The following is a 20,163-nucleotide window of genomic DNA, read 5'->3' on the forward strand; positions in this document are numbered from 1 at the left end:
AGATACATTTAAAATTGAAATTCTGATTGTCAAGTATTTGGATTAACAAGTATTACTGGTAACAGAATGCTGAAAGCTGTCCAGCTCCTCCTAAACCAAACCCAAGGCCTTAGAGTAATATCCTGTTCCTACAGTTGTTACTGCTTACATGTCTAAGAACTCATCGTATGATGCCAGCATAGTTGTGGCTACTCCAAGTAGCAAAATTATTTTTCTTCATCTCATGGGAGGAATCTGTCACTTCTGATTCTCAGCTGCCTAGTACTTGCCTAAGTGTTTTTTCCATGGCAATAGTTGCTGCTATAGGGTTTTACCTTTTTCTTAAAAAAACACAAAGGGAACAATGAAATTAGTATATAGTTCTCAGTATAATTTACAGGCATTAATTGTAAATTTGCTAATGAAACTTCTTAGGGGAAATACAGAATCATAGAGTCATTAAGGTTGTCATGCTTGGCCAGGTGACTGATGATGTCATTTTCTCATGTGTTTTCAAACAAATGCTGGAGAAACCATGTTTGAAGGGAAAGCTGGATTAATTAGGAATTTAAGTAGGTTAAAAGTAAATGGGCATGTTGGGAAATAGTCTGAACAATGTGACAGGATGGAGGAGTGAAGAGGAGGTTGGACTCACAGAGTCTCCTGTGTATCAGCTGGTGCCATGCTGTTTTGTAACAGGATGCATGCCTTTTTTTTTCCTTTCATCTCATTTTTCCTACCGAATGCACAGATGAATTCAGAAGATAAATGACTCTCTGTTCCCTTGCAAATCATTGATTATTATTTAATTAAAAGTCACAAAGCTTTTCAGCAATGCATGATGTTATCATCTACTCCAAATTTAACCTCTAATATTTAGATATGTGTCTTATTTAATTTGTTTTGCAGGAGGCTGCCAAATATGGAAAGAAAGTGATGGTGCTGGACTTTGTCACACCTACACCTCAGGGAAGCTCGTGGGGTAAATTTCTCTTCATTGCAATCCTGTTATAAAGGAGCTTGGCTCAGAGACTCTGATTCTCATGTTTGAAATTGCCATAGTGATGTGGAAACCATATTCTCTAACTTTTTCTCAGGTCTTGGAGGAACATGTGTGAATGTGGGCTGTATACCTAAGAAATTGATGCACCAGGCAGCTTTACTGGGACAAGCCTTGCAAGATTCACGCAAATTTGGGTGGCATTTTACAGAAGAAGGTAAAGAAGGACACTTTTTTCAATTTTGTCATTTGCACTGAAAATCCTGAGGTGGTTCTCATAATCAGGTGCTTGTTGCACTGCAGCATGTGCTGGCTTTGAGAATGTGAGGCAACTTTAGAGAGATTACACATAAATGGAAGCACTTTTCAAATCTAAAGCCGTGGGGCTTATTGCCTCCGTGTTTTGTCTGTTTGTTAGTAGCTTCTGATCCTGTTAGTAATTGATGAGATTCTTGTGTGAATAAAAGCAATAAGGTATTGCTCCATTTCTGAATGTGCTACAACATCTAAGGGAATACCCCAGAATGTTGCCTGACAGAAACTTATAGTTACAAGCAAGGATTGCTTTCCCCTAAGTGTCTGTCACTGCTATGTAAGAAGACAGATTTTATTATCTCTGATATGCATGGTTATAGGATTATGATTTATTTAGGCTGCATTTGTAAGCATGCAGAGGCACCTTTCAGACATTCATTGTCTTCATTTGTTGAGCAATGTCGCCTGCTCACAGCTGTCAATATATATCTGCCAATATAAAACTGTGAATAATTCAGTAAATCTTAATTGTCAATGTTTTAAGTCATACTTATTGCACTGTGACCTCTCATGTTATCTGTGCTGATGTGATTCTTTGAATTTCAGTAGATTTACCCTGAAATAAAACAGGAGTAGGACAAACCCAGTAAGACTGGATCATGAAAGAACCTGTTTGAGAATAGAAATTTTGCTGTGGGAAAAGAAAAACTCAGACTAAAAGATGAACCTTCCTGTTTTGTTTCTGGCAGTCAAACACAACTGGATGACCATGACAGAATCTGTTCAGAATTACATTGGATCACTGAACTGGGGCTATCGGGTTGCACTGAGAGACTCGAAGGTCACGTATGAGAATGCATATGGAGAATTTGTTGGGCCACACACAATTAAGGTACTCCATAGCCATTGTTGCTGTGTCTTCCTGTAGTGCTGTCTGAATAGAGATGCTTTTCAAATAGAATTATTTTTCCTGTGGTGGGACTGTAAAAAACTCACTTTGCACTAATACTCTGTATGCAGGCAACAAACAAAAAAGGAATTGAGAAGCTGTACACGGCTGAGAGATTTATCATTGCCACTGGTGAACGACCACGCTACCTGGGTATACCTGGAGACAAGGAATATTGCATTAGCAGGTAAAAATAGGGAGGAATACAAAATCATTCCTTGTAAATTCCTTGTGCTTCCCCATACTGAGGAGCACAGTCTGCTTGGAAGAAAAGTCTGTATGCAGATATTGAGGAAAGTGGGACTAGCGTAGCTGCTGATGCTATCAAATTGGTAGAAATCTGTCTTCATGCATTGGGGCAGTTTTGAAACTCAGCACAACTTTTTTCCCAGCTACTCAGTGAAGGTAATTCAACTTTTGGGAAAACTGATTTTGAGTGTCTGGCTAATTGCTAATGCCAAGCAAAAATGTTATATGAAGATAAAATATGTTTTCATATCCGAGTAAATTTTGAGTTACTTGTTGTCAAAACAGAGGTTGGAATTACAGGCTGGCAAGCCTATAGCAATGGAATAAATAACTGGCACAATTCCTCTGAAACCAAAACACCATGTGGTATGTTTCCCTTTGAATAAGTAGTAATGAAATTAAAGATAACAGATAATACAGCCTGTAAAGTGGTGTTTTAAAATAGCTTCAAGGTGGAGGAGTCAGGAGTCCCAGAGATAAAGACTATAAGATTGAAGCTGTCTGTGTAATCTTTACTGAGTTCCTTGGGGTATAGGAGCTATGCTATGACCTTTAATTGCACAATCACATTTTATTCTATTACCCTGAAAAAAAGGACATTTATTTTAGTTTTAAATCTTCAGAGAATTGTACTGCCAGAAGTGGCTAGTGTCTGCTGAGTAAGCGTGGTGCCTCCATGAGTCCTGGCTTTGTGGAGAAGCCCTGGTTTTATGGCCTAGGTTCAAAGTGTAGTAGAACTGATATATCTTGATGAAACAGTTGAAAGAAATGAAAAGCAGGGAAAGGAACATGTTTTCCATAATTTCATACTTCTGTCTTTGCCTGTTACTGTGGTTTGTTGTCTGTGTATATCTGGCACTGTGTATAATGCTTTAGCAAAAGGATAAATCTTCAAAGTGATGATGGTATTATCTTAAAGCTGAACCCCTTCCTCTTTTAGTTCTCAGGAGCTAAAGTTTGCAGCAAAATATTTACAGCAAGATTCAGAGGGAAAGTGAACACCTACCCTTTTCAACAATTTGTCCTCAATTTCTCTTTAAAAACTTTCCATATTTTAGTGGTGATTCAGAATTTTCATACTCCTTGTTTTTGGTATGTGTATTCCTAAATATGACTTTTTCATCTGTTATACACCAATTCTGTATTCCAGGTGGACTTCCAAAAAATTAAGCAGGCTTTTTTTTTTGTGAGCAGGAAAAGGAATAAAGTTCTATTCTTATAGAAAAAGTTTAGATAAATATAAAGCACAGTACATTTTTATGAATGCCTCTAATTTCCTTTTTTTCCTCCTTTTTTTTTTTCTCCCCCAGCGATGACCTTTTCTCTCTGCCTTACTGTCCAGGGAAAACCCTGGTGGTTGGAGCTTCCTATGTTGCCTTGGAATGTGCAGGAGTTCTTGCAGGCCTTGGATTAGATGTTACTGTAATGGTGAGATCCATTCTCTTAAGAGGATTTGACCAGGACATGGCAAACAGAATTGGCGAATATATGGAAGAACATGGAGTCAACTTTATCAGGCAGTTTGTGCCAATCAAGGTAGGCTCAAAGTGACTGCAGTTGATTGGGATATACCTATCATAATGTTTTAAGAAGTAAATTATTTTAATTAATACAAAAGTTGAACTTGCATTATAGTATCTGCTGTGATATAGAATGAATTAATTTTTGTTTTAAATTGACTCCATGAAACTTAATTGATTGAAAGGTATCATTTAATCTCCGTATTAAAATTCTGGGAGGTTATAAAGTTCATTGTTTTTATCAGAATTAGTTGGGTTACCTGAGTTGATATACCTGCTCATCCTGTTCTGCAAATGTTGCATATACTTAAATTCAGCAGTTCAATCCTGAAAACTGTGAAACTTCTTTCAGGCTCATAATTAAGCAGATACCTAATTTTATGTAAGATCAGAGTCCAGTGCATCACAGACAGTCACATTTTTCATTACCAGTTCTCAAACTGTCAGCCAGCAAATACTGTTTCTATGCTGAGGATTAATGGATTATCCAGAAAAGTAAATGGGCTTTAGAACTATCCATTTGTATTGTTTACTTGGCAGAGTTCTTAAATACTTGCTTAATTTATATTGAGTTCAGTAAGAGTACTCATGCAGCTACTTACATATATAGGCATGTTTATAGGCAAATTTAGGTTTAATTTCAACCAGATTAGAAGTTCTGGAGCTTTTTCTGATGCAAAATTGCCCTATCAAACACCTCAGAGGGTGCTAACAGTATTTTTCTTTATGTTTTTTTCATATTAGTTCTTAATTATTTTGAAATAGCCAATCATGTATTAAGCAATTTCAATTTGGTGTTAAATCAGCATGTTACTGAGTTAAACACTTGGAGGATTCAAACATTAAATTCAGTGAAGGCTGCTCATTTCCACTCTTAGCAGTATCAAGAGCAGCTTTAAAAATGCTCTTGCCAGTTCTTACTCTAGTTCTGAGCCTCTGTCACAGAATGAGAGTTGCTGTGAGAAGTGAAAAGTGATGTTTCCAGGAGCTTAGTTTTTATGCAGGTTTTTGTTGCCTAAATCCCATTCTGTATGAAAAGCAGGGATGATTATCTAGTTTTGTAGCTTTTTGTAAGCTCTAATGGGGAATGAGTAAGAAGGAAGCTGTTTTTAGAAGCAGATCATTTTAACTAAATGGCAAGTAGGCTCCTCCAGATGCAGGCTGTGATGAGCAGTTCATCATCACAGTGCCCTCTGTGTGTTTTACCCTGTCCCTTCACTATGTCTTCAATTTAAATTGGTATAAGATATTTGGTCCCTGTTTCTGATTGAGAATATCCTTCAGCTGAAGTTGCTGGATAGGTTTTCAGCAGGTTTTCTCATCTCTTTCAGACATTGTATTTGAAGTTATGCATGCTGTGCTTATTAAAACCTTTTGTTGGGAATTTTGAAGGCAGAAGATGAATTATTATAAATAATGCTGCTTTGAACAGAAGCAGTTTAGCACAGTGATCCTTTAAGGTTGGTAGGGTGGCACAGTTGACTTTTTGAAATTAAAAAAAAAAAAAGGAATAAAAACTTCATCAGAAACTTTGCTTGTTCTGCCTCTAAATATTGAACATGAAGTAGGAACAAGGGTGTTGTTGAAAAGTACCTTTTCATCTGCGGCATGAACACTAAAATTTCCCAGATTATGTTAAGTGTTGTACTCTTACATGTCTCTTGTATGTACTGCTGAGGGCTTTCTATGACAGTGGCTTCCCATGGATGGAGGGAATGATGGCAGCACTTGGAGAAAAATGTCTGATGGTGTTTCCAGGTCTTGTAAGAGTTTCCTTCCTACTCACTTTCTCTGTCCCCAGTGAATGCAACAGGTCATCTGACGGGCTTGGACAAGAATTGAACCATCAGTCCTCTTTTATAAACAGAAATGAGGTTTTGTTGCATTAGTCATAAGAATAAATGAAAGGACATTAAAACACACATTAAAATATGCAAGTAGAAATTTAAAGAACCTTTAGAGTAAGTGCCTAATTTTAGGTCATGGTTAAAACTCTCTCAATGATATGTGGTGGGAAGAATGTACATTTGTATATTTTTATTTGAAACTTTTTTTCTTTTTTACCTCATCCAACCTCCAAAATGTTGTAGGTCCAGCGGGTGGAGGAAGGAACTCCTGGGATACTGAAAGTTACAGCCAAGTCCACAACAGGGGATCAAGTAATTGAAGGAGAATACAATACTGTGAGTCCTGTCTATATGCATGAGGAATGTGAAATAACCTTCCATTAAATGTTGATATTTTGTGGGGTGTTTTTATCCACACTTTAAATTTTTAAGAATTATTTTAGTAATTACAATATGCTAATTGCACACAATCAGCAGGTAATTAATCTGCAAATAAAAGTCCCAAAGTCAATTGTTATTTTGCCTTGACAAATCAGCTTGCATGCTTTTGAAACCTGTTTCTTAGATTAGGGGTGTACATGAGGTTGGTCCTATGGAATCAGTTGCAGGATTTTTTCCCAGTGGGATATTTGTAATAAATGATAAGTAATGATTTTTAATAGCTTTCACAGTAATTAAGGCATGTTTTGTAGTTAGCTCAAAACAATGATCTGTGCAGGAGTTAAACAAATGGGTGACCTGTCATCTTAAGGCCTGTTGTTGACACATCTTCACAAACGCAGCTAATGCCCTGTGGCAAGTCAGTCAGGAAACTTCATTACACGCTTAAAACAGTATAATTAAAGTGTGCAGATGTTTAAATTAAACATCTTGTTTGATTGACTGTTTCCATCACACCTCACTCCACTCATTTTCATAGGCCTTGATGCTGAAAGGAGAAAAAAAAATTGTGAACTGAGTATATGGAAGCACACAGAACGCATAAAGACAGGCCTTTGCAGCCTGGGACTTCAGACTGCAAATTCTGTGTGCCAGTGACCTCATTTACCTGTACAGTGCATCAGTCATCCCCTAACAAGGACACACCTCAGTGCATCTGGGAGCCAACACTGTGAGAAAGTTAATGGCAGCAGAGCTGTTGCACGAAGTTGTAGTACTGGGGGCTTTTCTAGTTCCTAATAGTGAAAGATTTTAGCCAGGAGATCTATACCATCCCTTCATTAAGGAAACTTTTGGTTTCTTTTTGCTACATCTTCACTGAAGTGCTGTCACTCCTCATTGAAGTTGTGAACTGTATCTGCTGCATTTTAAGACCTTCAGCTCAGAAGATGTGGTGTGTTTGATCATCTGTAAGACTTGAAGGAGATTTTGGGATTCCTTCAGGACAGTTCTTAGTTGTAATATGAGAAGCATTATATAGTTATCTGGGCAGTTTTCCAAGACTACAAAGCACATAGCAATTTTCCTTCTGATAGCAAAAGTTGGAACTTGATTTGTTACAATAGCAGAGTTGATAAGATGGGTAAGAATTTGGCCTGGTCGGAACAAAAGTTCAAACAAATAATATTAAAATATAGTATTCTTTGACAGTGACTTGGCTGAGAGCCTATATAAATAAATTATATTTTCACATTAAAAATGCTATTTTATGATATTTTTATTTGCTTAAACATCTGAGTTTCTTTCCTTATGAAGTATTATGATGTCACCTGCTATGGTAAGGATATGGGATAATACCTTGGTGTAAAACTGCAAGGAAATGAAGCATCTGTTCCTAACTGATTGGTTTAGAATATTCATGGGGTATTATTCTACATAAAGCTATTTGCCTGTTTTTTATCTTAGCATTAAAACCTGGTATTGTTAGGTGATGGTGGTAATGTGACTTGTCTTAAACTCTATGAATATAAAATGGGTAACAAATATATTTGCCTTACTGTGATTATATAGATACTTTAGATACTTAGATACTAACCTCTAGTATATATTTAAGATAATAGCCAAAGGAAAATGCACTTTTGAGGCTTTAAAAATTAATCACATGCGTTGCTCTTCTGCAGGTGTTGCTGGCAATTGGACGAGATCCATGCACAAGAAAAATTGGTTTGGACAAAGTGGGAGTGAACATCAATGAAAAGTAAGGACAGATGTCTGTGTGCCACTCACTGCTGAACTTGTGTCATGTACTGTTACAATGGTAGTGGTGCAGAGTCATCCAAAAACTTTGAGGAAAAGTTTGTTCCCTGTTTGTGTACACTTGAATGGGAGACCATGTAGCAGATAAGTACCATAGTACTGCTACATTTGCTTTTTTGTTGCTGAAATGCCAATTTCTAATTCCTGGGAGAAAAAAGTGTCTGTTTCATTTTTTTTCTAGATTTACAGGTCTATTTTAGCTTCTTCCAGTTACAGGGTTTTCTAAGATCTGTCAGTTATTCCTTGTACTCTCTTTTTCTCATCTCCTTGTTTTTATCAACTCTTGGAGCAAAAATTTGTTTGCTCATACAGGTTTTTAGGGCAGTGAGTTTTGTTCATATTTTAATTTAAATGCTACTATATATTATTTTGAGAGATAAAGTTCAAGTAGCATTCCTTAAACTCCCAGGTGAAATTCTTCATGTGTTTTAGGTTTTGGAGGGTTTTATTTCTTGCTTTGAAGCAACCCTTGGGTACAATTGTGTCTTCTGTAGAAGAGTGTTTGATGTTTAATGTAGTGAGGCTGTTGCACCAGGGAGTGGAGCTATCAGTAACATTTTGAATATTGGTAACTAAAACATCTTGCAGGCATGTGGATCCTGAGATCTTTGCATTGAAGAAGAGACAAGGGACTATGACCTTGACCAGTGCAAAGGTTTTATATATGAATGCAGTAACTGATGTTGTCAACATCATTGAAATGGGAATAATTGGGATATTCCAAATAAGTGGAAATTTTGGTCCTCTCAAAATTGGCACGCCCATGTTAGCTTGTAGAACATTGCACATCTTTTTGATGTCAGGACACCTATTACTAGCTTAATAGAATGAACTATGAAGTTATTAGCATAAACTGTATAATTTTTAACAAGTGCAAAATTGAGGAATTTGGATTTTTAATATGGGAATTGCCACTGATCTCTCAAGTAACTGCGTGGCTATTTCTGTGTCTGATTAGGTTTCCCTGTTACGTGTGTTTCCCATGGTGATTACTGCACTATCTCATTTATTGATGAAGTAGGAAATATTAAAAATTAAAAACTTCCATTAGCTCAGTGCACTTACAGCTAAAAAGCTTGCTGGCTGTCCCTTAGGTAGGGTGTGTAACAGCTTGACCTGTCTCTGTGTAGGAGCTTGAAGGATAAGTTTCTTTAAACATCTTCAGCCACTGGACTGAAGTTTCAGTAGTGGAAAAATTGCTTTGTCCTACAAATGGAGCGGGGGAAATTTTCCTTCCTGTCATTCCTCAAAGTTGCCAGTACACAGCTCAGCTGGTGGTAGAGGGTGTTTCAGGAAGAGGTTTATGCTTCACCTCAGTGTTTCAGGAGATAAATTGCAGCTTCTCAAACTACCTCTTTATCTAGCATGTGAATTCCTGTAGTTTTGGTCAAATTTTCCCTACTTTATACTCCTGTTGAAGACTGTAAGGTTATGAATATGAATTCTTTCCTTCATGCTTCACATAAAAGTCTTCCTCTTAAAGCTAAGGGGCTTGCAAGGTTATTAACACCTCCAGCCTTCACAGCTGAACAGTTTGATGTTTTTCTTGTTAATTCCAATTGCAGAACAGGAAAAATTCCTGTCAATGATGAGGAGCAGACAAACGTGCCATATGTCTATGCTATTGGAGATATCCTGCAGGACAAGCTGGAGCTCACACCAGTGGCAATCCAGGCAGGAAGGCTGTTAGTTCAGAGGCTTTATGCTGGGGCAACCACTAAGGTAAGGAACCAGTTGCCACAAAATACTGTCACTGCTCTGCTTCTAAGTGCAGAGTGCAAGTCTGCTTGCTTATGGAAAACCCAGCAGAATTTTAAGGATTAGCTTTGATGATCATTTTAATTTTCCCCTGGCAAAGTTATTATTGCAGATGCGTTCAGCTAATTGTGTAGGATGATATTAATACCTTATGGATTAAGCATTAGTCCTTTTTTTCCTATTAAGAGGGTTTAGTTTTCTCTCAGAGTATAATGATAATGAAATTAATAGAGATCATTTAACTTTTTAATTCTACTGCCTTCCCTAAAAGTCAGCAATCTTTCCCACCCTGTTAAGTGCTTTAACACCAATTCAAAGGCAGTTTACTAAACCTACCTACAGTCACTAAATAGAGTGTAATAGGAGTTTGTGACCTTAATTTTCAATGCTATTTTCACTATTTTTTTCACTTCTCATCTGTATGTTTTCAATGTACAGCACAGTCCTAATTGTAGTTGAATATGGGCACAAAGGAAGATCAGCTGTACCAATAACTCAGCGCATGTTTATACCTGTGTAGTTGAATTAGTGGATTCAGTGTTTATGTTTCATACTAGTGCAGTTCTAGGTTTCAGCCAGGTTATGGTTGTTCAAATGGGAGTAACATGGGTACTCATTTACACCTTCTGTTTAAGCCATAAGAAAAGGAGAGTACCTTTAAAGAACTGTTACACTGATATGGGTGCTTGTCTCACCTTTATAACCATATGGCATGACCATAAAGGTTTCTCCCTTTCAGAGCCTGCTGTATTCATAGCAAGTTGAACTATCAGCCAGATTTAGAGCTTGATTGAGTTGTTTGTTTTATGTTGGCAGGTATTGGAACTCGCAGAATTCTGAATCAGTGGGCATAATGTCATTGAATTAGCCAGGCAAAGTTTAAGAAACTGTAGCAGAAGCCAAAATTTTTATTGCTGCAATGCTATGGATAGGTCTTAATTTACGTTTTGTGCCAGATAAGTCTCTCAAGGTACAAAAATTGTTACGCTGCCAAAGGAAGCATTCTTACTCATTGAATCCAATAAATGAGTAACTGCTTTAAAAAAATGGGAGCGTGGCTTACACTGCCTTTGTAACAAATCTGGACAAGGTGATTGAAACACAATGAGGTGTTATGGATAGGTGGGGTAAGAACAGTAATCAGCGTCTTAGTTGATCCCTAGTGACAAAGGAAATTAATTAGAAAATAAAATTGCTAGAAATGAAATAGAGCTGACCAGCCTGTTAGTCTGCTATTGCAAAATGACTCATATGGTGGATATGGGAAGAGTAGTGGATGTTTGTTTATTTTGAGTCTAGTAAAGGCTTTCAACACTGTCTCCATAACATTGCCATGGACAAGTAGATGAATTGCAGGTTGGGCAGTGAGGTGGGGTTGAAAACTGGCTGAACAGACAAACTAAAAGGGCTGTGACCAGCATTCCAGAGACCAGCTGAAGGCCAGTCACTGGTGGTGTGCCACAGGCTTGTACTTGGATCCAGTGCTGTTTAACATCTAAATTATTGGATCTGGATGCCGAGAACAAGTGCACCCTCAGAAAGTTTGGAGATGATACAAAGCTGGGAGAAGTGACAAGTTTTCACTGTTCCCCCAAATGGCTGTACTTCATGTCATTGGTTCTTTGGCAGTGCTAGGCCACAGCTGATGGAAAATGAGTTTTGGATGGTAGTGGTGCCCTTGCAGCATCCCCAGCTAAAAACAGCATGCTTTCTAGAAGTGGTTGAACAAGCTACTTTTTATCTCCAGTTTGACCTTTGATCTGCTACATTTTTAAAATGGGGCACTGAATTGCCTTTTCCATTTAATCAATGTGTACTAATGTTAGTGTGGCTTTAAACTGTCTTTTTGTTCTTGCTCCAATTAGCACCTCTGGAATGGACAAACACAAAACTGTACCTTAATTTAAGATAATTTAAAAAAACAAAAGGGCTTTCAGAATTGTGAATAATCAAGCTTTTCTTGCTGTGTTTCAGACTGCTGTATGCTAGTTTTATTACTGATGTTATGTGGGTTTTCTGTTTTGTTTTGAATGCCATACAGTGTGACTATGTGAATGTTCCAACTACTGTATTTACTCCTTTGGAGTATGGAGCCTGTGGGTACTCTGAAGAGACTGCAGTGGAGAAGTTTGGCTGGGAAAACATTGAGGTAAATGCCTTAATTTTATCTGGGTTTTAGTTTTCCAATTTATATTTTGAAATAATGTTAAGAGTCAATTAAAACACCATTTTGTGCTCTGATGTAAGGGCAGGAGGTGACTAGGTACATATTTTGTCTTCCTTGGCTGTTCCTAGACATGTTATAAAAATAATCCTCAATTCCAATAGCTCCAGTTGCAGATATGTTCTATTTTTGGCAAAGAGGGGTTTAAAGGTGGAATATTTGGTTGAAAAAGGGTTTCTTTGTTTCTGCAAATACTTTAGGATAAATTTAAGCTGGGTATGTGCTGCAAGCAATACACTGGTTTTAATGGCAAAGTGGAGCTTTTGTACCTAAAGCATGGCAAATTCCTTACCATAGAGATTTTTACTTTATAAAGCCAAATGTTCTGCTCATTTTTTTCCTGTTTACTTTGACTGTACAAAGAGGTATGTGCTTGATTTTACTCACATGAGTAATCCCTTTTCATTTCCTGCAATTGCTGGTCAGGAATGAAATTAGACAAATAAAAGCACTTAGTGCCCGAGGCTGTTCTTCCAAAGTGCCGTACTGACCACACTAGAGAAATCATGAGGGGAGGAAATCTCACAATAAACTGAACTTTAATGTCCTGCAAATATCACCCGAGGAGCATTATTTAGAGAAATAAGCAGTTAAGGGGTAGTACATGAAGTTGAGAACTTGTCCCCTCTCTTAGCTGACATTTTCTCATTTGGACTGTGGAGAAAAATAAGTAAATACAGCTCAAAATGGCAGTGTGCAAAATACTGTTAACCTGACCACAGGAAAAAGGCTTAAATGCTTTTCTGCCCACAAAGTTTGTATATACCCAGTCAAATTTTTGTTATTGAGTGAAATTCTTGATGTTACATGTGGAACACTGGACCCTTTATTCTGGAAAATGTGCTTTTGCTTTTCAAAGCATTTTATTTTTTAAAATGTGCACCTAGAAGCATTTGTGTTCTGGCTAAATCCTCATTTAGTGTATTTGGACCTCTTTACTTTGTCACTTTATTGGCTTTTGTTTTTTGCAAGCCTCAGTAAGATTATTGAGTCATTTGTGATTTTGTAATTTAATTAAAGCATGGTGAACTGTGTCTTGAGAGTCTAATATTCTTATGGCTTCTCCTTTTCTAATTATTGGATGACACTAGTGCTTTTGTAGAGACTTCTGTCTTTGGCATTCATTAAGGGAAAAAAGTACCATCATGATTTCAGATGTTCTAAATGCTGTGTAGCTAGTTCATTATTTGGAATAATCAGGCAGCTTTTGGAAGATCATGCTCTCTGCTTGGAAATGATGCAACTCTTTTTTAACCTGTGTTTTATTTCCAGGTGTACCATAGTAATTTCTGGCCACTGGAGTGGACTGTGCCATCCAGAGATAACAACAAATGCTATGCAAAGATAATTTGCAATATACAAGATAATGTAAGTGCATCTTTCCAGGGAATACAATATTTATACGTTTATCACAGTAACTGTTGGTGATACAAGAGCTATAAATAGGTTATTTTTAACAAATTAAAATGAATTTAAATTTGCCTACCTTTTGAAGTGTAATAAATATTTATAGTGATGCCCACTTCTGTGTATACAAAACCAACTCCCCATAAAATACAAAATTCTGCCATTGCTGTTTGTATATGGTATTTCTTCCATATATGTAAAATAAGAAGTAGAGACATTTAAGGCTCTTCAATAACTCCGAGAAGCAAGCAAATCAATGCGTGTAAAAATGGTTTGGAGTTTTATTGGTTTATTCCCTCCTCCCCAAATGTGAACATTCTTTTCTGGGACACTCTTCTCTCTGAAATGGAAGTCTCTTGGAAACCATCACAACTTATAACCTCTCCAAACTCACAAGTGTTCGTAAAACTCTCGAGCTTGTTCTAACAGGATAATGTATCTTGCCTGCACAAATCCCATTTAGGGTGATAATGCCAGGATTATCCTTGGACTAGGATCAAATTTCCTGACCATGGAAATGTACAGTACCTGCTGAAGCAAAAGCAGAACTAGTAATTGGTTAGAAGAATTGGTGTGCCCTGCCCATCTCAGAATGATCATCATCTGTTCAATAAAATGCAGTGGATTTTAATAATATGAATTATTATGAAGCATAATATTCTATTAAAATGTATTCCTGTTAAGATGATGGCAGAGGTGTCTGTCCTATAAGAAAAAACCAAAACTTTACCTATATTCATTTTTCTTAGATACTGATTTATCTTCCTGCAGTCTTTCTATGTATCATGTCACCATTTTGTAAAATTTGCAGACCTGTCAGGTTTTGTCCATCTCCTCTTTCTGGAGGAGTTTGCAGTAGTGTGGAAGGTATTTTAGAACCTTTGGCTATGCTCTAATCCAACGTTACTTAAGAAAATGCAGTTTTAATGGTGATTTAAAGTGTTTCATTAATTTATTTTCACTTCTTGTTCTGAAAATTTGAAATGTGTTTAAACATCTAGGGGTAGTGTTGAAAATGACCCTGGAAAAAAATAGTTCAGTAACTATTTAAGACTCTCATTGCCTTGGCTTCATTACTATGGTTTTATTTTGACATATGTCCATATTTTTAAAGGAAAATAAGGATAATTCTATTTTACTTATTACCCAGTTATAGCTTTTCTCATTTAAATAAACCCTGTGGTAAATCTCAGTCCTCAGACTTACTGAAAGAATAATCTTTCAGTAGTATCCACTATACCCAGTAATGTGACATTTAGCAGGAAGAGCAGATAACTTTTGATACTCAGCTGGCTACAGCTATGCTCACCAAAATCTGATTAATTCCCTGAAGGCCACTAAAGCCCACAGCAGTTGACATGTACTAAATTTTCATGTTTCTCACTTTAAGAAAAGCAGGTCAGGTCAGTAGAGCTCGTTCTGCTGGGTGTTTTCTGAGGATATATGCACAATATGATGTGTTCTGCAATTGAACAGGATAGATAGGAAAAGTGTGAACAGTACCTTCCTTGTAATTGGATGGGTTTTTTGCCAGTCTCTCAGTGTATTATCTCCCACAGAACACCAACACTGCCACAAGAGTCATTGGCAGTTCAGTTATAATAGACTTCTTGCTATGTCTGGCTGGTCCTGTCCTGTGAGCATCTATCACACTGCAAATTCTTCAGCAGATACAGACCGCGTAAAAACTTTCACAGGCTGTCATACTGAAAACTTTCATGCAGGGCACTCACCTTTACTTAGGCAGGTGTTCTGTTGGCATGAGTGAAATAACTCACCTGAATAAAATTTCAGACACATGTAATTGAGCACAGACCATAGGGTGTGTTAAATTGGCATGCTTTTGATGTACTCCTGTACAAAACTTTGTAAGAAAGCTGTCTCCTGAGCTCCTGCTTGAGTCTTTGGAGAGGGAGAGAGAACAAAATTACACCATCTCGTATCTTGGTGGTCACATTTTAGTGGTTACATTAATTTGTGATACATTTTGTGAGCTGATTAAATTATATACTCTGAATAAGAAAATTTTATACATTGTCAAAAGAGAACTGAATTCATGACTGCTTGCATCTGATTATCTTTGGCATTTAGGAAAGAGTCATTGGTTTCCATATCCTTGGTCCAAATGCTGGAGAAGTCACCCAAGGTTTTGCAGCTGCTATTAAATGTGGGTTGACAAAAGAACAGCTGGACAACACTGTAGGAATTCATCCTGTCTGTGCAGAGGTTTGTATACAAAGTCATCTCAAAGCCCAGCTTTCATGGCATTCTGGAGTAAAGTGTTGGAATCTGAATAACAGAGCTCTGTTAAAGAGGTCCAAATATGCAGGAAGGTAGGGGGGAGGAAAGGAAGGAAATTGTCTTGTTTTAAAATTTAGAATTCTAACACTTAGGTTTAGTCTGGGATATTTAATTTTGTGTGTGTGTGTGTGTTCATTTGTGAAAAGTTTATGGCTTCCCTTAATCCACTTCTCTCTCTGCTGTGGAGTATAGCATTTTTATCCCACTCAAGATTATGAAGGCTTCAAATACTATTTCTGCTAAAGTGATTGTCAAAGCTAGATTAGTGTACTCAAAATAGGCTTACAAACCGGCCCTGGGAAAGGGGACCATCTACATGACAATTTTTCTATTAAACTCTCTCCTCTTAAAGATCTTTTCTTTATCCTGTAGGCCTTCAATTCATGAAGCCACACAATATTTCTTCTTCTTTTTAGCTTGCTGTTACTCTTTAATGAAGAGCTCAATTTTCTCTAGCAGGTGTGGGACAGCTCCTCCCAGATGTAAATCAGAGATTGATTTTAGTAGCATTAGGACCAGTTTATATTATCTGAGGATCCCTGAAAGCTTGTTTATGAAGTCTTCGTACAGAGTGTCTGATTGTGTTAGAAGTAGAGCAGTACAAGGGTGCACCAGGATGCTGCTCTGCAGAAGTGACATCCCCCTCTCTTGTTTTCAATATTCCAGGTGGTTTTGTAAAAATAATGTAATAAGAACTTCATTAATGTAATGGACAGCTAGCAATGTGAATCATCTTCAAAGCATCCCCAATCTAGATTCTGGTCTTCGTAGTACCATCTAATGGCATTCTTGGAGGCCCTTGAAGAGGGGTAGCAGGTCCTTTTCTTACCAGGGGCCCTGTGGAGACCTCTGAGGGAGGCATCCAAACCTGTGAACTCAAGTGGGGTATTAGCATATGCAGTGTGAAGAGATGATGGGAGTCATAATTTATTCTGGACATCTGAGCTGCTAAAATCGAAACTGAATAGAATGATGATTAGACGTAATTCAGGGAGGTAATTTCAGATAATCATGTTTGTTTGAGTGGGGAGGAAGAAATTGGCTCAGGAGAAATAAGCTATTCAAAAGCTCCAGGGAACAGCGATCATTTTTAGTGACAGTCTTCAGAAGGGTTTTTTATGCTTTTACTTAATTTAATCTCTTGAGCAGTAAACAAAAATCAAAGTGCAAGATGGCACTCTTTGATTAGAAAAATGCTTGAAAACTGGGATTTGTGAGGAATGAGCCTATTGGATGCATAGAACGATGGATAATATCACTGTTATTTTTGTTACATCCTGGTAAAAGTTAAGGAAAATGAAGTCAGATTTGAACAGGAAAGGTGCAGTGTTACAGGGTCAAGTGGTGACTTCTTCACTAGCACTAATGCTAATTAATTGCCATGTCTCCTGTGAAACATGGTGTAATTCTACTTGAAGAAAACTTTAAGACCTAGGGTCCCATTCTCACTGCTTACAAATTAGAGCCAGATTTTTCTTCTCTTCTTGGAGCAGCATTTTATTCTGCAGAAACGGGAGCTCAGAATGGAATTTTTTTCAAGTTTAAGTCCAAATAACTGCAAGCACAGAACTGGTAGGACCACAGCCCTACAGAGGATTACGTCTCAGCCTCAACTGCACAGTGCTGCCTGAAATTCAGGGGGCTACTATTGATATCTGTGATAAAGAGAAATTATCTTTTGAAAGCTGGGGTTATTCTTCCAAGTAGCTAATGATGGCTTTCCAGCATTTCCAACAAATTCTGTCCAAAAATATGTGTTTCCAGCAGTTATCAAATAACTCCAGCTGGGTGCAGTGTGGTCTCCTCCCGCACCTGGAGCTTGCAGTCTGCTCAGGAGGAAAGCAGATGAATTCTGTGCTTTTTAATCTTGGTCTTTTGAAGTGAAATAACAATAAATGAAGTCTCCCAAATGTTATCAGGCTGTGGATCAGAAGTAAAGTCTTCAAACTGCTCTTTCAAGACATGCACTATACTTTAGATAACTCAGTGTTCTTCTGCCATATATATTAGACATGCATTTGTCTTCCTGATTTGTGTATTATACTTTACATGCTTATAGAAATTGGAAAAGGTTTATCATTTATTGATGTTGTTCTCTTAAGAGCTGCTAGCAGCCTTCATGCAGCAAAGCTTCTACTTAGAGAAATATAGGTCTTTCTGATCCCCATTATCTTCAGATACTTCAGTGTTATTTGCATAGCTGAAATGTGTATGTATTTTATTCTGTGCTAAGTTTATTCTTCCTGAGAGATGGCTTTGATGACAACTAATTATTGCAACTTTGAAGCATTTAGATAGCAGTGGTTTTGATTTCCGTTTTTCCTTTCTATATTACATGTATGCAAACCCTTGCATTTATTTGCATAGTAAAGGACCAGTATTGAACAGATTTTTTGTGGAATTGTCCGTCCCAAATTTTAATCTGTTAATTTTACAATAATTATTTAGGAATAATATATGTATATTATTTTCTTTAGTATGACTTGAAAGCTGTAAAGATTGGAATTTTTCAAACTAGTTTTACTCAGTGTTTTCATAGCTATTTTCAAGAGGACACAGATCCCAGACATAATACCTCCATCAGCAATCACTTCCACATTTCTATAATGTCTAGAAAGGCACAAAGGCAAAATTCTCTCCAAATGCTCAGGCCTTGAGTTAACTTCACTCTCCCAAACAAAGAAGTTTTCTTTGAGCCATAAAGACACTTATTCATTAGGTGTACTGGAGTTTATTATTGCTGAGCTTGTTCCCACTGTAAAAACTTAGGAGCATTAAGACGAGAGGTGGTATAAAGCCTGTGACTTCCTTAATTCTCTCTTTTCCACTGTAAAAGGAAGAATATAAGCTAAATGAAGAGAACAAAAGTTATTTGTATGTGTGTGTGCTGTTTAATGGCAAGGATTTTAAATGCATGATTTTTCATTATTATTTTCTTACTTTAAGAAATGGCTGCTGATTTGAGCATCTTGCCCACATTAATCTTCCGGGGAAAAAAACACTAGCCATACTAAGAGTCTCTTTTCTTCTTTGTCTCAAGGTATTCACCACCCTGTCTGTGACTAAGCGTTCTGGTGAAAACATCATTGCGAGTGGATGCTGAGGTTAAATTTCCCCATTCTTGCTATTGCCAGAGACTGACTTTCATCACAGTGTCTGACTCCTGCAATTCAGAATGAAGGTTTTGGGAGAAGTCACCCTTGAACACCTGCAGAAATGTGTAGAGCTTAACCTGGACGTTCCATGATCCTAAGGAGAAGAGCTCTGTGGGAATTGGTCACTTGTGGTGCCTGGCTGGCAATTAGCAATGTAATGGGAATCTTGACTGTCTAGTTGGTGATTAGCAGGGCATTTAATGAATGCTTTCATGAAGTCATAGCCTGAAGCCTGCATTGTCTGGTAGGCAGTGATGGAAAAACTGCTAGCACAGCTGGACAACAACTGTTTTGGTTTGGCTTTATTCCTCTCTAGTTTCTTTTCTGAACATTCCTTTCTAGTTCTTTCCAGAACAAAGAACTGCCCAACTCAGAAAAATCCCCCCAAGTTCAGGTAATTGTATCAGATAGAATAGCTCCTGTGTTCTGAGTCATGACACGTGCAGGGTCTCCTTATGAGTATGCACTTTACCAGCTCACGTGCCTATTGAGGGAAAGTTCTACTTGTTTGATCATAAGGAAGAAAATAGCCTTGGAAAAAAAGTGTTGTGCCACCTAAGATAACATATTTCTTGCCTTCCAAATTGTCTCTGTTGTGACTTTTTATTTAGAGAGCCTTATTTGTGGAAACATTCTTCTCAGTGAGAAAGGAAAAGAATTTACTAAGGCCTTTTGATACAGAAAGTTGTTGTGTTTCTTCCCTGAAATCATGCATATAATGCAGATGTGATGATCTTAGCTCTTCTTGAAGCTTATGTGATTATAATGAATCTGACTTGGAGCTGACAGAATCCCAATGTTGAATGAATTGTACTTCCAAGAACTCTGTGCAACTTCATTGAATTTGAGTAAGTTTCTTTCTTTCCAAGTGAGCTGTCATTAGCTGCACTGTTTCAGGTCTAAACTTTGAACAGGCAACTTTGAACACACAAGTGTTGAGATTTCCTGGAGATTAGTGAGCCCTTAGAATAAAAAAAAAAACCTACACAACTAAAAAACACCCCCTCAAAAAGCCACAACCAAACAAACCCTTCAGCCAAACTCCAAAAACCAGTAGTGAAAAATCTGTATTGTAGGTAGGGTCCAAAAGTTCTGTTTAGTTCTATATGTTCTATATTTTACATTTAATTAAGAAAACAATACTTTTAAAGCAGAGGTTTCCATTAAAATGCAAAATTCTTGAACATCCCTCCTGTGTTGGATAAGCTGCATATTTATTTGTCAAGAAATGGCAAAAATGCCTCTTTGTTAAGGAAATGAATGTGTTTTTTGATCTATTTTTGCATTTCCCTCTCTTTTAGCAGGAAGGTTCAGATTACTTTT

At 37.3% G+C, this 20,163-nt stretch overlaps 1 protein-coding gene across 1 annotated transcript; it reads left to right on the forward strand.

Annotated features, from left to right (window-relative positions):
• Positions 1-900: 900 nt before the first annotated feature.
• Positions 901-18,788, forward strand: TXNRD1 (thioredoxin reductase 1). Its single transcript, XM_062491272.1, has 12 exons — positions 901-961; positions 1,077-1,196; positions 1,984-2,126; positions 2,255-2,370; positions 3,743-3,968; positions 6,043-6,135; positions 7,860-7,936; positions 9,561-9,717; positions 11,795-11,902; positions 13,250-13,345; positions 15,476-15,610; positions 18,726-18,788. Exons 1-12 carry the CDS (start codon positions 916-918, stop codon positions 18,786-18,788), a joined length of 1,380 nt encoding a protein of 459 aa, XP_062347256.1. The 5' UTR covers positions 901-915.
• The last annotated feature ends 1,375 nt before the right edge of the window (positions 18,789-20,163 follow it).

Source organism: Cinclus cinclus, chromosome 4, assembly GCF_963662255.1.
Source record: "Cinclus cinclus chromosome 4, bCinCin1.1, whole genome shotgun sequence".
NCBI lineage: Eukaryota > Metazoa > Chordata > Aves > Passeriformes > Cinclidae > Cinclus > Cinclus cinclus.

What these genes read in the sequence shown, in the direction of transcription:
- TXNRD1 (XM_062491272.1), top strand. Translation starts at nt 916, where the DNA reads ATGGTGCTGGACTTTGTCACACCTACACCTCAGGGAAGCTCGTGGG. An exon ending in ACCTCAGGGAAGCTCGTGGG is followed by an intron (nt 962 to 1,076) that starts GTAAATTTCTCT and finishes ACTTTTTCTCAG; the next exon opens with GTCTTGGAGGAACATGTGTG. An exon ending in TTCATCCTGTCTGTGCAGAG is followed by an intron (nt 15,611 to 18,725) that starts GTTTGTATACAA and finishes CTTTGTCTCAAG; the next exon opens with GTATTCACCACCCTGTCTGT.